The 24,268-nt window shown below is 31.3% G+C and overlaps 2 protein-coding genes across 3 annotated transcripts; both read right to left on the minus strand.

Annotated features, from left to right (window-relative positions):
* Nucleotides 1–3,833: 3,833 nt before the first annotated feature.
* LOC108453689 (protein REDUCED WALL ACETYLATION 3) lies at nucleotides 3,834–10,252 on the minus strand. 2 transcript variants are annotated; one of them, XM_053028259.1, is made up of 18 exons: nucleotides 9,913–10,252; nucleotides 9,768–9,834; nucleotides 9,602–9,667; nucleotides 8,664–8,755; nucleotides 8,404–8,541; nucleotides 8,268–8,324; nucleotides 8,117–8,189; nucleotides 7,269–7,427; nucleotides 6,587–6,736; nucleotides 6,218–6,473; nucleotides 5,814–5,929; nucleotides 5,648–5,734; nucleotides 5,466–5,554; nucleotides 5,281–5,343; nucleotides 5,088–5,144; nucleotides 4,779–4,875; nucleotides 4,525–4,683; nucleotides 3,834–4,401 (listed from the first exon to the last, which is right to left on the minus strand). In XM_053028259.1, exons 3-18 carry the CDS (start codon nucleotides 9,632–9,634, stop codon nucleotides 4,396–4,398), a joined length of 1,632 nt encoding a protein of 543 aa, XP_052884219.1. In that variant the 5' UTR covers nucleotides 9,635–9,667; nucleotides 9,768–9,834; nucleotides 9,913–10,252; the 3' UTR covers nucleotides 3,834–4,395. The 2 variants fall into 2 exon arrangements, with proteins under 2 accessions (XP_052884219.1, XP_017607440.1); XM_017751951.2 differs by having other exon boundaries at nucleotides 9,768–10,252.
* Nucleotides 10,253–13,687: 3,435 nt separating this feature from the next.
* LOC108452052 (WRKY transcription factor 71-like) lies at nucleotides 13,688–15,915 on the minus strand. The gene is made up of 3 exons (XM_017749785.2): nucleotides 15,111–15,915; nucleotides 14,869–15,012; nucleotides 13,688–14,487 (listed from the first exon to the last, which is right to left on the minus strand). Exons 1-3 carry the CDS (start codon nucleotides 15,545–15,547, stop codon nucleotides 14,109–14,111), a joined length of 960 nt encoding a protein of 319 aa, XP_017605274.1. The 5' UTR covers nucleotides 15,548–15,915; the 3' UTR covers nucleotides 13,688–14,108.
* Nucleotides 15,916–24,268: the final 8,353 nt, after the last annotated feature.

Consider the following 24,268-nt stretch of genomic DNA (forward strand, 5'->3'; position numbering starts at 1 on the left):
GAGGCAGTTTGTACCCACGACCTACGGACTCGCTCAGTGTGAATTCTCCTTTAAAGGCGCCTACTATAAGAAGAAAGTTCGGGAGCTATCGGATGCTTGGAAGCAAACTCGTTGGATGAAAAGGTTGGCCGTCGATTCTATGGTGACGCTTGAGTATGATGGATGGTTTAGGAATAGGGTTAGTGATAATATTCCTAAACCACGCTTGGAGAATACTCGACCTATGGTGGAACAATTGCAAGTCACCCCGTCGGAGTTGGAAATTATAAAGCGAGACTTCGAGAAGAAGAGTTCAGAGCTTGGGAAAAAGATCGAACAATTAGAGGAAGAGAAGATGCACCTGAGATTAAACGCTGATGTCTAGAGGTCAGAGGCCGAGAAGTAGAGGAAAGGGAAAACTAAGGCTGAAGAAGATCTAGGCAGCTTGAAGACTGACTATAAGAAGCTACATTTGTCTATGAGAACTGCGGGGTTAGGTAAAACTTCCGAACAATGGTGCCATGAAATTCGAGAAAAAAAGACCAATGCCGACAGATAGGAAAGGAAATTCCGAGAAGCTCAAGCACGAAATGAAGATTTAGAGAAGAGTCTGTCAGAAAGCAGAAACGAACGAGGTGAATTAAAGGCTAGAGTGCCAAAACTCGAGAAGTCTCTTCATCAATACCGAAACCGCAACACCGCAATGGAATTGAGGGCAAGCTTGAGCAAGATAGAAGAAACGAAAGGAAAAATAGAAGAGTTAGATGCGTCACTGCAAAACTATGAGATGCGAATTCAATTTTTCGAGGCAAATGAAGACCGTTGGAAAGAACAGCTTCACCATACGCAAGACCAAGTCAGAAACAAGGATTACCTTATGGGGGAAGCCATAAGCTGGATTCGGGAGGTAGCTGACTACTTGCAAGCTTTAGCGGTACAGGCGGACACACTGAGTGTGAAGTACGAGTTTGAGTCAGATCGCGGACAGGAGTTGGCCTCGTTGCTTAGGAAAATTAAAGCTTTAAGTATTAGAGCAAAGTTTCATCTGTAACTCAACTTTATATAAAAGAATTTTATTTTCTGGTGAAGTTTTCTATAGGAAATTGAATCAAAATTGATGCCTCCTTTGCATTCATGCATTTGCATTACATCATATCATTATGCATTAAAGGCCATAAGAGGTTTCTAATTAATTAATTACAAATCATTTCAGTAACCTGGAAACCAACGAAAACCAACCAACTACGCATCCCTACGGTACAAGAAAAAAGTTAAGAGATAAAAGACTTGAGAAATTGGAGCAAATACAAAAGGACATGCAGGAACAAATACAGTCTCAGATGCAAGAGCAGCTAGCCAAGATTCAGCGAGAAATGAAAGAGCAAATGATGGAATCCCAGAGAGAAATGATGAGTCAGTTATCCCAATTGCTGTTGGGAAGAACGGATAAGGAAAAGGGCCCCATGGACAACGTTGATGAAACTAATGAAGATCCTCAATACCCCCTGGCTTTACTCCAACATATGTACCGATAAAGCCCGAGATTAATTTACAAAAACCATCTGTTACGATCATGCCACAGCAGATTCAGGCCGAAGCTTTGATACCGATGAATTTCCAACCCGACTCAGGCTTAACCTTGTTAATAACCCAAATTATCCGCCCGTTCCCGATTTGGACGAAGTTGCTGAAGAAGAAAAGGCGAGGATAGATTCGGAGAAACAATTGGAAGAACGGTGTAGATGGCTCGAGGAGAAATTCATAGCTAAGGAAAGCGCAGATAATCATCAAGAGATTGATGCTAAGGACCTGAGTTTGGTCCCAGATTTGGTCCTACCCCCCAAATTCAAAATGCCCGAATTCGAGAAATACAATAGGACGAGCTACCCTGAAGCTTACATAACTATGTTTTGCCGGCGAATGACGGGATACGTTAACAACGACCAGCTATTAATTCATTGCTTTCAAGATATTTTGGTTGGGGCGACATCTAAGTGGTATAACGAATTAAGCCGCACTAAAATTAACTTATGGAAGGACCTAACTCAGGCCTTCATGAAGCAATACAATCATGTGACGGACATGACCCCCGACAGAATCACTCTCCAGAACATGGAGAAGAAGTCAAATGAAAGTTTCAGACAGTACGCACAAAGGTGGAGAGAAGTCGCCATACAAGTTCAGCCGCCGCTTCTAAAAGAAGAAACGATAATCCGATCACACCAAAACAAAAGGATCGGTGGCGACTCCATGTCTTATTTTCAAAAGTCAATCCCCCCTGTTTTTCTCATTAAATCCAAAAAAAAAATTAAAAAAAAAGGGAGATGGTTTCGACACCAACATAACAATTCTAAACTTCTACCATATTAGGAAAAATAAAAATAATGTATACATGGTAATAATGCAGGATTAATCAGTAATACCATAAATTGACTATAAACATTTTAACTCAGACCCTTCAATTTTTTTTGTTTGTTCTTCTCAAATGTTAATATTAAAATAACTTTGCGGACATAACAACACTAATTTATAATTGAATTATTACAAAATATATTTAAATAAATTGCTAGCTGTTGTTGTTGTGTTAAGTTAATTAAAAAAGTAATGAATCAAGAGATTTAGTAGTGCCTATATAAAGAATCCATATTCTAAGCTTTTGAGTGCCGTGAGTTTCTTCAAATTTCTCCCTTCTCTTGTTGATTTGTTTTGTTGTATGGTGGGTGTGGATGCCCAGCACTCTTATCGTCAATAATGCTGTCGACATTCATGATTAAATATTAAGTATCTTCTTCCAAATATGATAAGTCCATTAGTTGATTATTTTGTGATTGCTTTATTTAGTAATGCATATTGCATGAAAAATTAAATTCAACAACACTTAACTTTACCTAGTTTAAGAATATGACTGATTCATCTTGCAGTATTTTAAATAATTTCTTTATTTGTAATATTTTTAATTATTATATATGTTAAATAGGATATCCTATATAAATTGTTTTGAGATAATTAATTTATAATTATGTAAATAATATAACATTATGTAAATACTTAAAGTTAAGTTTAATCTTCATAAATTTCAATCAAAATTAGCTTTGGCTTATTCATGAACACATTTTGAAAAAATTAAATCAATTGAAAAATAATATTTTAATGATTTAATTTTTATACTAATTTTATAGTTCAAAGTAAAAATGATGGACTTTTTCTTTGAAAAGTGTGGAAAATTATAAGTATATAATAGTTATGGAAAATATTTTCAATTATTTGAAATTTATTTTATTTATTTTAATATTATATTATCCTATAAAAACTTAATGTTTAATATTTAACTTTTGGTGAAGTTTTTAAAATTTAAGGATAAATTTATAATATAATTTCAATAATTTAAAATCTATATTTTTAAATAATCTAATTATGTTTCATAATTAATTTTGAATAACATATTAAACCAATTTTATAACTTAAATCTTCAATATATTAAACGATAAAGGTTAACAATAACATCAAAAGGATATTTAACATATAATTCAAATGTAGTTTCTTTAAATATTGATAAGTAAAGCAAACGTGAAATGAAAATTTTAATGCTTTTAAAATATTTGGTTAAGGTGAAAATTGTGGTGCCCAGAAATAAATAGTTTTAATCACACTTAAAACGTTCTTAATGAAAGCTTTTGTAAAGATTTACTCAAGTGTCAAAAAAACAAACACTTTACTCTTTAAATTAAATTGTTCGCTTCAAATAAAAGTGAGATTTACAATATAAATAAATAGAAAGAGAGACATAGGCATTTCAAGAGTAAGTGTTCAAAGATTCAAATGGTTGCAACAAAGATAAATTGATTTTAGCTCAATTTATATCTAAAAACATTTTCTTATTAATAAGGTTACATATCACTCTCTCACTCAAAATATTACATAATTATACCTAGTTTTGATGTCGTAAAATACATGCCCAAATGACAAATGATTATGAGAGAAAAGTTCCCAATAAAATTTTGCATTACTATTGTATCTCCGATCTGTTTGGTACCGAAACACCACATTCTACGTCACATCAATTTACATTTTTTCCTTCAATAAATGACCAAAAAAGGAAAAAAAAAATACAAAAGGAAACGATATATTGCAGTTCATCAATATTCAACAAAATGTAAAGAAATAAAAAAGGAAAAAGATTTACTTCCTGTTGGTTGCCTGCTTGCCCCCCATCATGCTCCCAACGCAAAGCCAAGACTCATAGTTCCAGATCGAGGATGAAAAATAGAGGGCAATTTTACTCAAAATCATTGGAAACATTCAAATCCGAAAGCTTAGATCGTGTAGACGTCTTCCAAGTTCACTTATTCTGCTCCAACTATTTATGTTTTTTGTATGTCCGATGTAAAAGCGCTCGCTATCCAACTTCATGCTTTCTCAGGCCTGTAATTATGGAATCAGTTATATGCAGGTTAATATAACATAACAAATGTTGATAAAGAAGACCGGACACATCGTCTAAAATTCAGAAAACTCGTTAGTTCTTCATAATGATTAGTAGCTTACAATTGAATGAGGAATCTGAAGAAGAATGAGTGAAGTGCAGTACAAACACACTGAAACGACTACTCCAGCAATGAAATTATATAGCAGCCGTCGGTTGTCTTTTGTGGGAATGAAAACTGACTTAAGTTTATTGGTCAAGTCGAACAGACGATGAGATATCTGCAGAACCAAGGCAAGATGGTAGCAAAAGTGAGCAAAATGAATACAATCGAAACTGTTGACAAAATATGGAAGAGAGGAGAGAATTTGCTCACCAAGACATAAATAGCTGTTGTGAGCATGAAGTTGAGCAGGGGATATTCCGGGATAAAAGAAAGAAGCCACTTGGGCTGTCCATTAGGCATGTCTGATCTGCAGGTGCGAAATGCAATTATAACAATCTTGTAGACATGTAAATATGTTAATCTTACGTTGGCTTCAGTGCTTGTTGAATTATCATGCTTTTTATAAAGGATGCAGAGATGGAACTAGTTATCCAGGAAAACCAATTTCACTAACAGGCTTTTGTTTTAGATATAATTTGAGGAACAGATTAAAACAAGACGTTTAAATGGTCAACAAACCTCAACCAGATATGAAATTGCGAAATGTAAGTCTCCAGAGTTATCTTGCCAAGCCACCTAGGAAGCACAAAAATGTAGCATTAATTAGAGCAATGCTAAAATAGCGCCAGAAAGTCCTCAAAAGGCAAATCAATAACCCACAGTCTAGTAAGAAAGGTGGAATCAAATGAATTAGTTATTTCCAGAAACATACGCAAAGAGAGTCAAACTGTAACTTCGAAGCTGCTGAGTACAATTCCGCAAGCAAATGTAGACACTAGAATCACAAGAAAGAAGACATGGGAATCAGATTCTATTTACATGATATTCCCTGCACTTTCACATAAACTTCCTCTAGTGTTCCAAGTAAACTAGAAAAAAGATAGCATTAATACGCACGTTATGGGAATCCAAGATGTGTATGGGTGGTATTCGTTGTAAGTAACCTTGTCCAGCTTGTAAATACATTCATACCACATATAGCCAACCTGAAGAATTTAAGAAATAAAAGAAAAAAAGTCTCCATCAAAAACAAAATAAGCATAATGGCAATATAGAGATCTAGAGATCAGGCAACTTACAAATAAAGCAATTGCAACAACACTTGCTTTGATTGAAAATTTTCTCTTGGTTTCACATTCCTCCAATTTTTCCATCCATTTCTCAACCTAAGATTTAAAACATTTCAATGAGAAAGTTAATTGTGCACAAAGAGAACTAGATTGATGATTGAAAATTTTTTCTTACATTTGGATGATAGTAGGCATACACCATTCCAATTATCCATACATAGCGATCCAGACCAGATCTAAAATGCCACTCATGCAATCGATGGAGATCAGGTTTTGCAGGATCAGTGTACCCTGCCAGTAAGAGACAAAATAACTGATATAAGCAAACAACTACAACATATCCCAGTGAAGAAGAATGACTGGCTTTGAAATACGTATATTAAAAATGAAGTTCAACTGAAAGTATACATATTTAAAGCAAAGACATTCCAACTTTAATGCAATAAAAAGAATAAAAAATATTGAAGCATATCGAAAGGCATCAGAAAAGGACATGAATATTCTAAGCTGTAAATTACTGGTAAGTTGATAAACAAAAAAAAAAAAAAATCAGAAGAATGAAGTCAGAAGGTTGCAAACCTAATAGGATAGCTAGTGGACTCCAGAATATTTCAAAAACTCCAGGAATTTCCCAAATAAAGATAACTACAAGAAAGCATGCAAGAATTTTCACAGCCATCACCGATGGTATCTCATTATACTTGTTGAAAATCCCAAGAGCTCCATACACCATTACGGTGAAAAGCGTGTGCATTGGGCAGATGTAGTAAAGCATATAGTCATTGTTGAGAACAATACAGCAAAATGCCACAAAGAAGTTTAGTCGCCACATCATCTGCATCAAATAGAAGTTATAGAAGAATAAGAGGTTTACTGATATGAATAAAGTGGATATATAATATATATAACCCTTAATAACTGGAATGCTGGAATGGTATAGAGTATCACCTGAGCAAAACGTGCTAGGCTAAAGTCCTTTCTGATATAATAGTATGAGAAGTTGCCAAATCCCGTCATCCAAACATATGCAGCAATGAAGACACGTATTGCATTATATATCTCCGCCGCAGCAAAATAATGGTACATTAGAAATAGCACCTGCAAAAAGCCCCCCCAAAAAAAGACGTGAATGCAGCTGAATTTAGTACAGAATAAGTAATCTGCAGAGAGCATGGATGCCATGCTACTGCAAACACAAGCAATCTCACAAATCAGGAATTGGTGCATGGGAACATCAGTGCAGGTCTAAAGACAGAATACTCATATCAATTACCATAAAGCATTTCATACGATAGTTTCACAATTTATAGGGAATATTCTTATCAATATTAGAACAAATGAGCAAGATTAAGAAAAGCCAATGAACAACTGTTAAGATTAAATATATGGATCAAAATTCAAATAATGAGGTAGCTATTACCAAACAGAAAAAAGGTATTGCGGCAGAAAGTTATGACATTGACCTTTTCCAAGATTTAAAAATGAAATTACGATATTGAGGAAAGTAAACACAAAGGAACATAAGGAAATATAATCTAAATACCTTCTTTTCAAAATTAGGTGTTTGGAAGGTGCCTATGCTTAAGTAGTTACTCATTCACAGGTTACAAGTTAAACAATTAACACTTGCCTGCATCCATCCTTTCCATTCTTCAGTCTGATGCCTACTAAGGTACTGCATGGTCTTTCCAGAGAATGCTGATTTGTCACTATGCTTTGTCAAAGAAGTCATTGCAGAAACTAAGATGAGAAGAGCATAGAGGAAGAGGAAAAGGTCACGGTTGTATTTCTGTACAAGGAAATACACATAAGAAATCATATTGAGAAAAACAAAAAACAAAAAAACTTTTAATGTTAATCAACATAAGAAAGCAAAGTACCAACTCTCAACCTACCATAAATGTGCAAATATACAGCTACTTTAAACCATTTAAAGAGGAAAAAAATTAGCCATCAAACATTTCCAACCACCAGAGAAGTAAATAATTTCGGACAATGTATGGTAATCCTTTATTTTGAACCATAAGCGAAAGGACATAGTGATCAACACCTGCTTATTAAAGAAGTATCAAATATTTACCCAAACAAGAGGACCCAAGAAAGGATGCAAGTACAAGGGAAGAAAAAAGGTTGTTTAACATTCAACTAAAAGGAAAATGAGGACAACAAACAATGACCTTCAAGGGTAGTGGAATGCAAAAAGTAATTGAAGAGACTTTTAAGAGACTAGTAAACCAAAACTAAAGCCTCTTTCTGTCATTCTGAAGGGGAAAGGAATTAAGAGAAAACCAGATGGACATAGATAAAAGTAAGATACCAACATAACCAGAAAGCACAAAATAATATAACTATAAATAATAATGAAAATGAAGACCCTAATAAGTATGCAGATGCAATAGTATAAGGTTTAGCTTTTTCAAAAAAACCACAGATGAAAGCATGAATTACAATCAACAACACAACCAGGTATAAAAGCACCTTGGTAGATTCTCCTAGAAAATTTGTCCGATCACATATGTAGAAGTACACCAGAATAGCCCCAAACTCGGCCCTGCATTAGACTGCGTAGTCAAATATAAGACAAAAACAGAAAGCTGCCAAAAAAAGTGTATTTCTGTTTATAACTAACATTGCTCTCAAAGTGGTTCGGTGTTCCAGAAGGAAAGAGTCTTCCATGGTCAAAAACCTGGAATCATAAATGGTAAGATGAGTTTAGAGTACAATCATGGAAAACTATAACAACACTGAAACTTAAAGAAAGCAACCTAATCAAGTTTGTTTTGATGGATGAAGCATGGAGCTTAGAAGATGCTGATCTTGTTAGACCCCCTTCAAGCAAAACAGCCCTGTCATCTTCTTTAATTGTCTCCTTTCCTAATACAACCAGATTAGTATCTGAATGGCTGCAAATGAAACACAGTCATTAGCATCAGCAAATATTGAAGTCAATAACTCTAAAGAATAGTGATATAAGCGTAACATATTTGTGCACCCGCGCTAACTCCTACTTGAAATGATTACTTACGCTTTAGAAAGAGATGCCGATTTCTTGTATTCTAGGAACTCTGAATATATCCATGCAATGAAAACTGGGATAACTCCTAAGAGAAAAGACACCTGTAACAATTATAAAAAAAGGCTTCATTAAGTATTTCGGGTAAAACTAGTCATAGAAGAACAAGTTGATCAGTTTAAATATATATAAAATATAATAAAATAGTAAGAACAAGTGACATAAGTAAAATTAGAATAGTGGAGTGAAATATTCACATACTGCATGATTATAGAAGTTTAAAAGATGAAAAATAAAAGCCCAATTTGAAATAGATGTTGAAATAATTAAAATGCCACTCCTGCATTATAACAATTGCACGTAAGTTCTTTTGATAAAATATCAAGTAAAACTTCATAAACTTCCCAATCTCATTCACAGTTTCACTTTGATTTACATTATGAACACTAGTATCATCAAAACTAACCATAATTCATCAGATTCTCCATACATGTCACTCAGTTGTGAGTCAAATCTTTTCACACATCAAACCAAGCAAGCCACTTATGTAAATCTCGTAACCATAGAACTTTCATAGATTCTTAGTAGAAACAAGAAATTTAACCCTCAAAAGTCAGAACTCAGAAGTATCATCATTGTTAATCTCAAAAGAAAAAGATAATTTTCTACAAACAAACACGAGCTTATGAGTAAGCTCTGAAACTCTATAGAAAAAAAATAGGGGGCCTGAATCTTAGATACTTCCTCAATAACGAAACAAAATAAACAGACTCCAAAATTAGTATATAGAAATCACAAATTCAATAATTGCAAAAAAACAACTCCAAATGTTTTCAGCTAATAAATCACGTTGCCAAATTCAAAATTTTTAAAAAAAATCTCAAAACTAAATCTTAACTTAAACAAAAAAAAAATCAATGAATCAATAAAATTTTAATATGAAGCCGTACCTGTCCAGGCGTAATTGGCCCAGAAACTACCATTTCTTTTCTGGATCAAACAATAACCTCCTCCAACTGTGAAATTTGCAACAGCACCGAATTAAACCAATCCTCAAAAAATGAAAAGTCTAAATTAAAAGTGAGAAGGAAAAACAAAAGAAGAAAGAATAGTTACCAAAGAAAGAGAAAACCAATGAGTAGAATAGAGAGATTGTGCTAGGACATGCTCATAAATACAACGCCTAAAACAAATTTATGTTTTAATTACATAATAAAATAAACGGCGAATTGAATATTTGGAGACGAAGGAGATCTCTAACCAGCTTGCTTCAAGAATAGAGAAAAGAAGAAAAAAAAAAAAAAACTCCAGATATGACGTCGTTTTCACACTCTCAAACGGTTGTTGTTGCCATGGTTGCTGTTGTTTGGTTGGGTCTCTTGTTGCTATTTTGCTTTCAGTTTTGTGCGCGTTAATGTGATGTGAGAAAAATAACAGAGAAAACATAAATTATTTTACAAAAGAAAAACAGAAATTTCTAAAATAATTATTTCCAGCAGATTACAGCTGCTACAGATAGAATGTTTCCTTTTTCTTCTATAAAAACAGATTGAATGTTTAATTAAATTATACATAATAATAGTCCAATGAGTTAGGATTAACATTCTAATTTAATTATCTTTTGTACTTTCTATTAAAGCTTCTTCAGCTCAACTTTGGTAATATTGTAATTAGTTAATTATTATTTATTAACAGTGTCAAAATTAAACATTTTCTAATTTTTATAAAATTAGTATATCTTTTTGACAAGAAAATTAATATATTTTATTAAATTTAATTATTCAATTTAATATAAAAATGATAATACAATGTATATTTTAAATTTAAAAGATACAATAATCTAATTATTAATCTGTCATTAAAGAAAATGGATAATGGGTCATTACTTTCTTATAATTTTAGGGCATAATAATTTTTTCCCAACAATTTTATAAAAAATTCATTTTAGCATTTCATTTTAACTTTCATTACTTTTAACTCTTGAATTTACATTAAAAGTTTATGTTTTTAATTCTCACGACATAAAATACATATAAATTATCATGTGGATGATGTGTTAGTATTTAATTAATTTTTAAAATTTTAAAATTTCAAAATTTTATAAAATTAATTTTAAAAATCATTAAAATTATTTTTAAAAAGTATAAAATTATAAAAAATTATTTTTATATTTAAAAATTAATTAAATGATGGCATGTTATTCATTTAGCAGTTCATGTAGTTTGTCACGTTAAAAATATTAAAAAATTAATTTTGTTATTTATTTTGGAGGTGATTTGATAAAAAATATAAATTTAAAAGTTAAAAAGATTAAAAAAATTAAATAGAATGTTAAAATAATTTTTTCATAAAGTTAGAGGGTATTATTTTTATATATTCTGAACGGAGGGTGGACCTGGTGTGAAAACTTAACATAGACCTTCATCATGGGCCATTAAAAGGCTAAAAAATTTTGATTTTACTTTCTTACTTTTATCGGAATTTTAATTGAATTTTGATTTTGATCGTTACGGAATATCGCCATTGCAAAGTGAATCGCACTAATGTGATAGACAACTATTGATGACAAGTCATATTTTATTGATATATAAGAGACGGTTGATTTCAATTCTCAGCCGTCCATCATAAATACTTTTGATTTGCAAAATTGACCCTTATTTATTACAATCGAACCTATGGAAACCTTGTTTTTGACCTTTCTGCATGTAAAAGTGCATATTCAGGGAATCAGGAGCCCACTCTTCTATTTCAATCAATTGATTAACTTGAGAAGTTATCTCACTTTGGTCTATAAGAAAATTAAATTTCATCTCCAAAATTCATAAAGTGATACGTTTTAGAATATAATTTTAAAAAAAATGAATATATGATAATTCTAGATTTTATTTGCGAAATTAAAAATATATATCAAATCAAACCTTGGAAATTTCTTGTTTTTTTTTTTTTTCTTTTGTTTGGTATGGAGTTAGAGCTGTAGTTGCAGGCTGAAAATGACGGGCAGATGGTTTAGCTTGACCCAATTAGATAGTCCATATATTAATCTTCCTTTTGAATCTAATCTTCATTATAATCTCTAAATGAATTGTTGGAAAAGCAGTGGAATTTTTTTGGGAAGAAATCATTTTTAAAGTGTAAATATATATAAGTATAAATCCAATCAATTATAAAATAAAATAAAGTTATTAACATCGTAAAATAATTTGACTTAAAATTCACATATGCATAATTTACATATGATGATATTCAAATATAAATACTAGAACTTTTATCAATAATATTAAAATTATATTAATTAATGAAAAGTTGTTAAAAAGATTTTTAAGATTGTAAATTTGTAACATAGTAATATTAAAATTTATTATATCATCACCAACCCAAATTATCTTGCTAATGTAATTCAAATTTAAAATTTTGATTGCCCTTTAAATTTCTTCTTGAAATTTGGTGAAATTCAATGTTCCCCACAATTCTTTCTTACTCCTGTACACTACTCATTAAAATGGCCCACTGTTAAATTAATTTAAATTTTTGAAGTTTATTTATTTATTTCTACCATACCAAAATCTCATTCAAGGAGCAAAATGTTAATTCTGACTCTTGATCCATATCTATAATTTATAATTACAAGATTGGTTGGAATTAATTAGGGATAGTCATCATCTAACAAATTCAATTTGCTAATTTTAAAATCATACATCTTTCTGTGTAAATCAACTGTTTATTTTATTAGTGTTGGAACATGGTAAGAAGCCATCGAGATACCTCCTTCAGAAACTATTAACCACAACAATAATAGCAAAAAGAAAACAACCATAATAGTATTTCAAGTCCCCCGGTTAAAGTTGTTCATCAGATTTATTTAGATTTAAAGTTTTTATCTTCAACTTTAACTATCATTTTACTAATTTATAATATATAAAAAACCATATTTTTATCAAAAAAAAAAAAAAAACATTATTACTCTTATTATTGTCTTTATACTCCTTTTAGTTAACCCTTTAATTTAAATTAATTTGGAGTAGTATTTACTTGAATAAACTAATTTATACTCGGATGTTTATACTTGAATTTAAATTTGGGTATGTATTCACCTTTAAAAAGAAGTAGCTATGAATTTTAGTTAACTAGTTTAGTGACTGTTTTTCTTTGATTAGTGCGTAGGCCAAAAACCACCTTATTCCTTAATGAAATGCACCGGATTAAGCATTTCTATATTATTTGACTGCATATGACTAATGAATTTTGTCATTTAATTATATATTCAACGCTGTTTTAGTTAGGGAGAGCTGAAGGAGGAGCAGGACCAGATTTGTTATTATTATTATTATTTAAGGTATATATTTTAATTATGCTATATTTTTGGTGATCTCAACACGAAACCAAATTTCCAATAATTTCGTTCAAGACTTGACCGAAAACGTGGCTTCTACGTCTCTCAAGTCAAATTTAACAATATCATAAATGATAGGCACTTACATTAATTTCAATTAATTAACTACTCCATACAATAGTACATGTATGATTAGAATAAATTTATAATTAAAATATTGAGGAGAAGAATCTATCAAATTAAGGGGACGTTAGGTCATTTGCCATGAAAATTTTAAATCTAATAATTCATAGTATATAGAAAGTTTGATATCTTTAATTCAATTGGTGCTCTTAAGAATTTAAAGACTGTAAATTCAAACATGCTCTAGTAATTCATTTTATATTCATTTTATTAGTACCATATGATGGTTTCATATTAAATATTTATTTCATGTTACATGCGGTGTTCAAAATTAGGTTTTCACTATAAGCCACTTTTTATTTGTATATATATAGTTTAGGACTAGGATCCAGCCTTATAAAGACAGGATGATGACTCATAACTTTCTTATTCAGCTAAACTTTAGTTGTTGTTTTTTTCTCCTGCTGCGTAATTAATTATTTAGCTCTTAATTTCTGAGTAGAGTTCAGATTATAAGCTATAGATAGCCAGCTCAAGAAAAGTTTATAGTAAAGGAAATTTTAAGGTATATATAATGCTCAAATTCTTCACTAATAATGCCATCAAGAATAATGATAAAACAACTATGCATATAAAATGCAGTTTAATTAATCCAGTATTACAAACCTGCAAATCCTCTTAATACTAGGTTTCTTTTTCTTCAAAAATCTACCATATTATATCTGACCTTCACCTCCACATCCCCCCTATCAAAGAAGCTTTTACCTCTAAATATTTGTTACAGACTCAAAACCAAGTTGCAAGAAGAATACACAAAAGAAGAAGAAATCCTGCTCCCCATCTAGTCCTTGAATGTTAGGCCTTTCGAGACCAGTAATTGAATAATAATTCATAGGCTCTAGAGAGAATTTCAATTTGATGAAAAAGTAGTTAAATCCTAATTATATAATATAAATATGTACACACACAAGGAGTAAAAAGATGATGTAATTAAGAGTGGAGACTCATGGTTCATGTTTAAGGAACGTGGAAGGAACCATGTCTTGAAGAAGTCCATAGTCAGGAACCTGGTGTTGATGGACGTACTGCTGAAAAGGGCTAAAGTTTTCGGCAAACATTGAACCAGCGGGTGCTTGGTTATTCATCTGATGATGATAGTTAGGCATCTGCATGAGCAACTCGTGCGGGAAGCTTGGTCTCCCCAGTGGCGATGGGGTTAACATGGAAGGTGGGAACAACCCAGCTGCGCTTCCTCTCAGTGTTGTCGGAAGTGGATGATTGTGTTGACCTTCGTATGTTGTGATCACAGTGGACGGATCCTGGAATGACCTCTCTACTCTTTTCTTCACCGTGCACTTCTGAGTAGTGCACCTGTAGTAGCTTCTGCAATGATAAACAGAAATGTATCCCTTACATAATGATAAAGAAGCTGGATAATTTTTCACCAGTGGAAGCACAAGTTGGTGTTTGTTTCCCGAGAAAATCTAATCATATTCACACACATACATACATATTATTTAAGCCTACTTTATAGCTTTCAAAGACAAATACCTGAACGGCTAAACCCTCAAGTTATTACGTACAGATTAAGTTTCTATATTGACGGATCATCTAGGTGCAAGTCAAAAGAAGGGGGCGAGAAGATGTAATGCAAGATCAAGGTTTCAGACATAATTTCGCAAGTAGTTTCTTTAGTGTCTAAAAGATAAGATTATTTTCAACATATGTGTTTGGTGGTAGATTAAGAAAACGAAAGAACCAAACCTCGGGTATGGACTGTTTTTCACAGCTTTTTGTCCATATTTTCTCCATCTATAGCCGTCTTCTAACTGATCAACTTCACTTTTAGTCACGAAAGCAAATCGTGGTTCTCTTTGCTTCTTCTCCCCTTTCATTTTCGCTTTATTTCTATTAGATACAATAAACCCAACCAGTTACAACCTCATAATTTGTTACCAATAATATTATGAAAAAGAAAAAAAAAAAAAGAAACTTAATTCATTTACCCTTTCTTTGAGCTTTCACCGCCATCGTCCGATCCTTTTGGCTGCCCATCTTTCTTACTCTTGTCTGAATCTTCTTCGCAACCAGCCTCACTTGATGAAGAAGAAACAGAAGAATTAAGAGTCGCCGTAACTTCACCGGTATTGCCTCCTAATTCATCCGCCCCAACGTGCTGCTTCATCATCGACCGATTGCCGCCTTCGACGGAAGAAAACACTTCCGACGACGAAGGTGACAGACCGAAAGCTTTCTCAAGTGAACCGTAGTCCATGGAAGTACTGTGTAAACAATCGGTGAAGCTCATGTAGGAAGGATCAATGGAGGACGATGAAACCCTGTACATGTGATCAGTTTCACCACCATAACTTTGCTGATCATGATCAATATTGTTGAATGCACCCCCATGGTAGTAAAAGTCTCTGAATCCATGATCCGACATGGAGAGATCGACCAAGAAGACGAATAACAAAAGAATCAAGGGAAAAAAAGTTGGAAGGGATAGGAGAGAGCTGGGGTCTGAAATATTAGTGTTTTTGGTTTTGGACTTTCAGGGTTTCAGGACATCTCTTTATGTTGTTTGAGTCATATAAATACAGACATATGGATATTTCAGCCAATATACATGTAAAAGTCGTGATGAAAAGATATAGAGATAGAAAGCACTGTATAAAAGAAGGTTTGACAAAACACCTTCCAATAGGAAGAGCAAAAAGTGGCTTCTAGTATGGAAACATTTCCAGTCCATACTTGGCATTCCCTGACCCACACTTTGTAGTCACCCCCCTTAATTAGGTCTTAGCCCTTCTTTTACTAAACTCTCATCTGCCGGACTGTGTGAATATATATTTTCTAAAAAATTGGTTTATATTCATTATCTTTAAATTTAATTGGTTTACAATAATTTGTAGTACAAATTTGTACAATAATAAAAGAAGGTGAAAATTAAATGAGAAAAAGAAAGCATGAAATTTGGGTATTTTTGAACAAACAAAATAAAAGGGTTACAAGTATCATGGACTCTTAAATAATAATAATAATATTTTTCGTTTAATAAGAATATTAAATTACTGGTTATAGAATAAGAAATCTAAAACTGTTTGAAGTCTCCACTAGGGAAACAATTTATCATCTAGAAGTTCAACCTTACTTGCGTAAGGAACAGAGGGATTAAAAAGAAAAAAGGACGGAGAGTGGGTGAACGCGCTAGAACGGAGCGTGGGGATGCTGAGGAGAAGTCAGCGAAGAATACCAGTAAGGGGTTACAATCAAGGGATGCCTTTTTAGGGGATGATGAAAAAGAGGACCCAAAGAGAAAATAAAACGGTCAAACATTCAAACTTGAAGAACTATTAATAGTTTTTTTGGAATATTAGGCATACACGTGGCATTATTGGCACCGGCATTTGACCGTAGCAAAACCATCATCCGGCACGTGGGAGAGACCTTTTTGCTGCTTCTGCTTATGCCTACCCTAACGTCACCCCCACACCTTTTTTCCCTTTTTACCCTTGCTTTCCGTTTTGGCCCCCACCCTTTCGCCTAGTCTTCCACGTTTCAATTCCAAATGTCTTGAGTAGTTCTTCATACAATTTTTTTTAAGCAACAAAAACATCATGCCTACTTTAGAATTTATTTCTCCAATAATTTGATAAAATTTATAGATTGGAACTGTGTTTATATTTAAGATTTTCGAAATCAATAATTACTTAGATTAATCTGGATATATTAATTTTATTATTGGATTTTTTTAACAAATTTGAAATTTATATATAATAAGGGTTGAGAATCTCGATCAATCAATCTTTGATGCCGTCTGTTGAAATCAGGTGATAGAGTGGACTAAATCCGAAACTTGCTTTGAAGGTGGAGGAATTAATGTTGTGTTGCCGGATAAAAATAATTGTATTTATTAAGAGTTGTTGCCGAATTTGTCTTTTAAGTCCGCCAATTTATGCACTTAATTAATATCAGCGATATATATTATTTACCCTATATTTAGTATCATGATCAATTATATATGAATAAGATATATATATATATAATACTTATTTTCATTTTTAAAGTTTATATTTTCTTATCAAATTGGTCCTCGTTTTTTTAAATTAAATTTGACTAGTTTTAAAACGAGTTAAATCATTTTTTCAATTAAAACATTAATTTTTAAGTAGGTTAGCGTTATAACTTATGTGACAATCCACATAGCATTATTATTTTTATATGTTACGTCAATAAATAATTTAAAATTCATAAAATTATAAAAATTATAAAATTTAAAAATAAAAATAGCATAAAATACGTGATAATTGTCATAACTCATACAAACTACCATATTAAAAATTTAACATTTTAATTAATATTTTTATAAAAATATAAAATAGTCATTTTGATAAAAAAATTCATTTTATTTTTTCACAAAAATCATGAGTGTTATATGATTGCAGTGCCAAGAAGTACTAAAAGTAGTTGAGCGGTAATTGATTCTATCGATGTTTACTAATAGCTACTTTTTGGTTTGAAGCCAAAATCATCCGCATTTCCAACCTCCTCCTCCTATTTCATACGTTATACCATTTAACTCAATCGTCTTTCTATTCATCCAAGTCCGATTGGAATTTTTTATTTAAAATCCAAACCATGATATTTTAAATGTAATTAAGATTGAAATTAAGTGAGAAATAAGTGTGTTTTAAAAAATATATTATGATTTCTTCAAAAAAAATTAACTTATCAGTCAAAATTTTAAAAATTAAATATATTAATGGATGATAATTGTTATAACCTACTTGGTAAGTAAATAAATTTTAAGTACCATGAGTTCGTGGTAAATTATGCAAAATAAGAGATATTTAAGATTTGTAGTGAGAATTTTATTTGTTAAAATACAATACAACAAAAACTAAATAAATACGACATAAATATTTAATCCAATGTTATGAAAACTTATAATATTAAAAAATACATAAACATAATACGTCATGCTATAAAATAAGATAATATATATATATATATATTAAAATTAATAGTAACTTTTCAAGATAATTTATTTTTAACAAAAGTGGTTTTCATAAGAAGTTTACCTTGTTTTATTTTGGAAGTAGTTGGAAAATTATCGATAATTGAATTTGAGTGTAATTGTTTATAATTACATAAAAGTGACATGTTTGAGTAATTGTCACTAAATTGGGTATAATTAGAGCACTCTAATTACACTTTCCAATTATTAAAGGAGGTGAGAATTTAAGTAATTACACAGTTAGTTAGACCCAAGTTCAATTTATTCTTTTATATATATAAGCTATAAAAATTATATTATAAAGATGAATACATATGAGTGTTTTGAGATGATTATGACAAAATAAATATATTAAAATCCTCAAAAGTTATTATAAAAATAAATTTTTATTTTATAAAGTTAAAATAAAAATTTTTATTTAAATCCTAAAATTTTTAAAATTATGGCCAAATTTATTATAAAAATAATGTATATGTTATAAAAGTGTTATATTATATATATATATATATATATATATATTTATCTCATGCAATGCATGAATTACTTTTATAAAATTATTATTATTTAAATAATAATTTAAAATATTTAATAGTCACAATCATAAAAAATACTTTAAAATTGTGTAATTTATTTAAATTTTGATAAGATATTTTATTTAGTTATTAAAAATTATAAACAACATTTTGAATTTTAAAAACTTGTAAAATTATTTTAAAAATAATATTTCAAATTTCTGAAACTTTTAAATGAAAAACCTTTTAATAAATTATTTTTATATTGTATTTAAAAATAATTTTATTTTTAGCGTTAAATATAAAATAGTTTACAAAAGTATAAAATCGTTTTAAATACATATAACGTAAAAAAAATAAGGAAAAGAAATAACTTACATTATAAAAGTTTTATATTATATTTATTTATAAAAAATTATAACTAAAAAGTATGGATATAATTTATTTATGTAATGCCCCCTTACTCGAGACCGTCGCCAGAATCGAGCATGAGACATTACTAAACTTATTTTAGCATTTAAACAAGTTCAAACAATTCTCGTAGTAAATTATCCATCTGCTTCACAGTCGTTAAAAAAATCATATCTCGAGTTACGAAACTCGAAATCAAATTCCGTAAATTTTCCCTAAAACTAGACTCATATATCTACTTACTAATTTTTTTCTATTTCAGAATTGTGGTTTCGAAACCACTATTCCGTTTATGCCCTAATTCGGGATATCACAATTTATATATTCGTATTATGAATTATAAAATAATATATTTATCCATAAATAAATATTATGGTTTGTTTTATAGTAACTTATTTATAATAAAAAATAACATTCTAAAGTTATGGAAATTATATTACTTACAAGAAATGTTGTGAAATTTTTGACAATTTATAAAAAAAAATTATAAAGGTTATATATTATAAATTTTGTTTTTGTTTTTAACTTAATTTACGTAGTATAAAAAGAGATATATCTTTCTCCAAATTAAGTTTATATATGTTTTACAATTAAAGTTATAGACTATTTGAATTATGTACCATGATATTATAAAATCGATGTTAATTATGCAAATATAAAATGTTTTTGTTGTGTCATTTCATGGGGTATGATATCATTTAAAAGAATATTGCTAAACACAGACACCATACCATAGACAACTTGCGAGAACTCTCTATGTAACACCCCAAACCCGGCCCAGACGTTGTGACCGGATCCGACATGCCACATCAAAGCGTTCAAAACATTTTATGTTGTTGATCCTGAAAAACTTACTTAGTGTTTTAAAAGATAATTTCATTATAGGTTAAAGTGAATGGAAGCTGTGCACCAGGTAAGAAACCGGAAAAGAGGTGGTGAGTCCATCAAACTGCTTAAGTACCAAGTTCCCTTCGGATTCAATGCTAGACATGCATACCGCCATTGCCACACCTTAACGTCATGGATATTTCTAGGAAACCGATTTGATTAAGTCATTTTTAAGAAAAGTGATTAATTTTGGAAAATACTTTCATTGCGGAAGCTTTGCTTGTTGTCGTGTTATTTTGAAATCAATTGTTGTTTTTGAAAACGCGCCCTAAAGCTATCCAATTTCAACAGTTAAATATAAATATTACCTATCTTAATAAAACATATAAAAACCATCAAAAATAAATAAGCGGCCTTATTACATTTAAAAGCCCAAAACCTCAAACGCAATTAAAAGGATGTCCAGTTCACCAGAAGAAAATCAAATTTTCAGAACGGGTGGCCACTCCGAATTCCCTCACAGCTCTAAGCCCACTATGGTTGGGGATTACTTGCATGGATGAAAATAAAAGGGGTGAGTTTGGGGAAACTCAGTGTGTAAAATAACCCAACCATAGCTTATATCACCAAACCACGAAATAGAATAAGTTGGCCTTAGCCCGAGCAATTCAAAATAAAGCCCATAGGCCCATAATGTAACGAGCAGATATTACATGTTTATGCAGAAACCCAACCCAGATTCATCCATAACACCCCCGTACCAACCTTACACCATGTGGGGAGACTACTCGACCCACCCAACCGCTACACACCACAGAAATCGCAGCGAGGCTGCCAGATATTGTGACGAAGTCACCAGATACAGATATTGTGGCAGAGCCACCAGAACAGATATATGTGGCAGAGCCACCAGATCAGATAATCGTGGCATAGCCACTAGAACAGATATATGTGGCAGAGCCACCAGATCAAATAATTGTGGCATAGCCACCAGGACGCTTCCTCCATAATATAACCCATGTCCCCATGCAACAGATATATAATCATGGCATACATCATACAGAATCAGATCGTCATGCTTTTCAGTCAAAATTAACCCTAGGGGTAGGGGTATAATAGTAATTTTCCATACATAGGGGTATTATAGTAATTTAGTTGCTTTTAGGGTTTTCATGCATATCCTAGCTATTTACGTACTATCAGAACACTTACCGTGCATACATACCGAATTGGGCCCGTTGGCCCATGAACCCGATCTTTGGCCCATTAAGCCCAAATTATCAAAATGTACGAAATCGCTCGTACTGCAGTTTATTACTTTAGATTACCAAATAAACAAACCCAACTATCTTACGAGCATTCGTACACTCGCAAATTCCCAAAATACCGACTTTTCGGCATTTCGCTTTTCGCTTTTGCCAATCTAGTCTATGAGAGGTGTCGCATACACACACTTTTGCGACGATATCTTGACGAGATCCACACACGAACCGCCTACAATTAGATTACTAACACGTTAATCTAACTATTCAAATACAAACTACGTATTAACCCCTTACAATATTCGGCCAACCACACCTACAGATCATAGTAAGCTTATAAGAAATCAATAAGCAACTCATTAACAAATTTTTGTCAATGTTTACCATATAATCATAATTTCACTGCAAGCTGTCTTCCTGAGCAACAGTCACTAAATCATTTATAACTGGAGCTACGAAACTCCAAATCAAGTTCCGTTAATTTTCCCTGAAAATAGACTCATATATCTTCTATCCATAAAATTTTCAGAATTTTTGGTTTGGCCAATCAATACAAGATTTTTCTTAAAGTTTCCCATGTTTCACAGTTTGACTAATCTGACCACTCTTCATTACGAATCAAATTTCTCATTGTACAGAATTCAAAATATGTTCTCGTTTATTTCATTTGAAACTAGACTCATTAAGCTTTAATTACATAATTTATTCACCTTCTAACTCATCTCTCACAATTTATGGTGATTTTCCAAAGTCATGTTACTGCTGCTGTCCCAAGCAGATTTATTACCAAATCATTCTTTCACACATAATTTGCATGCATGTTATTTAAACATGTATATCACCAATCAATCATCACATATCTATGAGTTTACTTAAGTATAGTCTCCATTTCATCATTTTAAAGCACAACATGTTAGCCGATTTTTCCCCTTAGCATCTAAGGCACATGCATGCTCATTTGTTTGGCTCAACTTCACCTATCTTCCATTTTTCATCAAAAGAACATGAAACAACAACTATTTCCTTCATTTTAATTCATGACCAAATGCTCACAACACAACCAAAAACCAAAATATGCTTCAAGAGTTAAGGTAGAATCAAGAAGAACTCATGAACATCAAGATAGAAGCAAACTACCATGAACTTACCTTCAATTTTCTTCCCCAAGTGACCGAACATTCAAGAGATTTCTCCTCTCCTTTCTCTTCTCTAACTTTAGGCTATGATGAACAAAGATGAACAAAACTTTGTTATTTTCACCCCTTTTTCTTTTAATAAAATTTCATATTTCATCCATTTAATTCTTTAATACAAAAGACATGAAATGCCCATCACGGAACATTTACCTAAACCATTATCATGGAACATTTACCTAACCCATTATCATGGAATATTTACCTAATCCATTATCATGGAATATCTACCTAACCCATTATCAATCTGTACCATGAATTATGGATATCAAGTGCTCATATTGTCTACAACAACATGATGGCTGGCCACTTCATGTAAAATGGGAGGTTTGTCATGCAAATCCTCCTATTTTGCACTCCTATTTATTTGGCCACTTCAATTTAGCCTATAGCATTTTCAAACATTTTCAAATAGGTTCTATTTCATAATTTCACTCACAAATGATGTAACGGCCTAATTTTCAGTGGTGTCGGAAATGGTGATTTGAGATCACTAAATTCGACAAATAAGATTGAACAAGATAGTAATTTAATATTTATGAGTCAAGTAAGAATTTAGAAGAATTTGTGAAATGGTGAAATTAGTTAATTAAAAGAATTTATTAGGTCAAACGGGTCAAAAATGAGGTATCGAGACCTCAAAGTTGAAAATCGAGCTATAAATATTTTTATAAATATTTATGGAGTGTCATTGAGTTAGTATTAAAGTTTCGTTAGAAAATTTTAACGTTTGGATGGCTAATTAATTGAAAAGGATTAAATTGAAAATATCACAAAATTTGTTAAATTGTGAGTAAATAGCTTAAGTATTTAAAAAGATGGATTTAAAGAGCAATTAGACCCAAAGGTTAATGGCTAGACGGTTTGGGTATGAAATAAGCAAGAAAACAATGTGAACAAGGGCAAAATTGGAAATAGATAAAAGTTAATAGTTAAATAATGATGTAATTGAAAAATCTAGACATTTTCTTCATAATTTCTCAGCCAAAACGCCATAGAAGGTCTGGAGAAAGCTGGTTTTCATATTTTTACATCATGTGAGTCTAATTCTTGCTTTTTCTTGATAATTTTTATGTTTTTATGACTTTTACAATTAGGTCCACTTGTAGAATTCATTAGTTTTTGATTTTATGGGTGAAATTGGAAGTTACCCTGGATGGATAAGGAATTTTATGATGAATTATTATGAAATTTAAGTTCTAATTTCATATTAAGGTGGTTTTATTAAGTGATTTTGATAGGAAATGATATTTAGGACCTAATTGTGAAAAAGTTGTGAATTGAAGGTTTCTGTTGAAATTCAGAATATAAAAGGTTTTGAAATAGTTTATAATGATAAAATAAAGTGTTAATTGAGAAAAATTAGTTCAATTGATGGGTGAATTGAGTAGGGACTAAATTGTGAAAACTGTAAATTTTGGGGTAAAAGTGCAATTTCGAAATTTAAACAGCATAAATTGTGAAGTGAAATAGAAATCAAATAAATGCTAATGAGTAGAAATATTTTATATTATAGATCAAGAATCCAAAGAAGAATAAGGAAAAGAAAAAGTTATGAATAGTCCCAAAATTTCAATATCTTCTACAAATTAGCCGGTAAGTTCATATGGTTGAAATTAGATGTTTATTTGTGAATGATTGAAGTATATAATGTGTTATTATATACTGAATTTGTTGTGGGATTGTGTAGATTTTGTTAATGAAAGAATAAATGTGGAAATGCAAATTAGGAAAAACGCAGGATTGAGTAATGCGTTAGTATCGTGGACGTGTGATGAATTGACGGATAAGACCATGGTTGTTCCATGGCAAAGTGTGAAATGTAGGTATGGTATCATCCATACTGAGTTGTGAAATGTAGGTATGGTATTATCCATACTGAGCTGTGAAATGTAGGTATGGTATTATCAAATCCATACTGAGTTAAGAAATGTAGGTATG

The sequence above is a fragment of the Gossypium arboreum genome, chromosome 5 (genome assembly GCF_025698485.1).
Source record: "Gossypium arboreum isolate Shixiya-1 chromosome 5, ASM2569848v2, whole genome shotgun sequence".
In the NCBI taxonomy this organism is placed as follows: Eukaryota; Viridiplantae; Streptophyta; class Magnoliopsida; order Malvales; family Malvaceae; genus Gossypium; species Gossypium arboreum.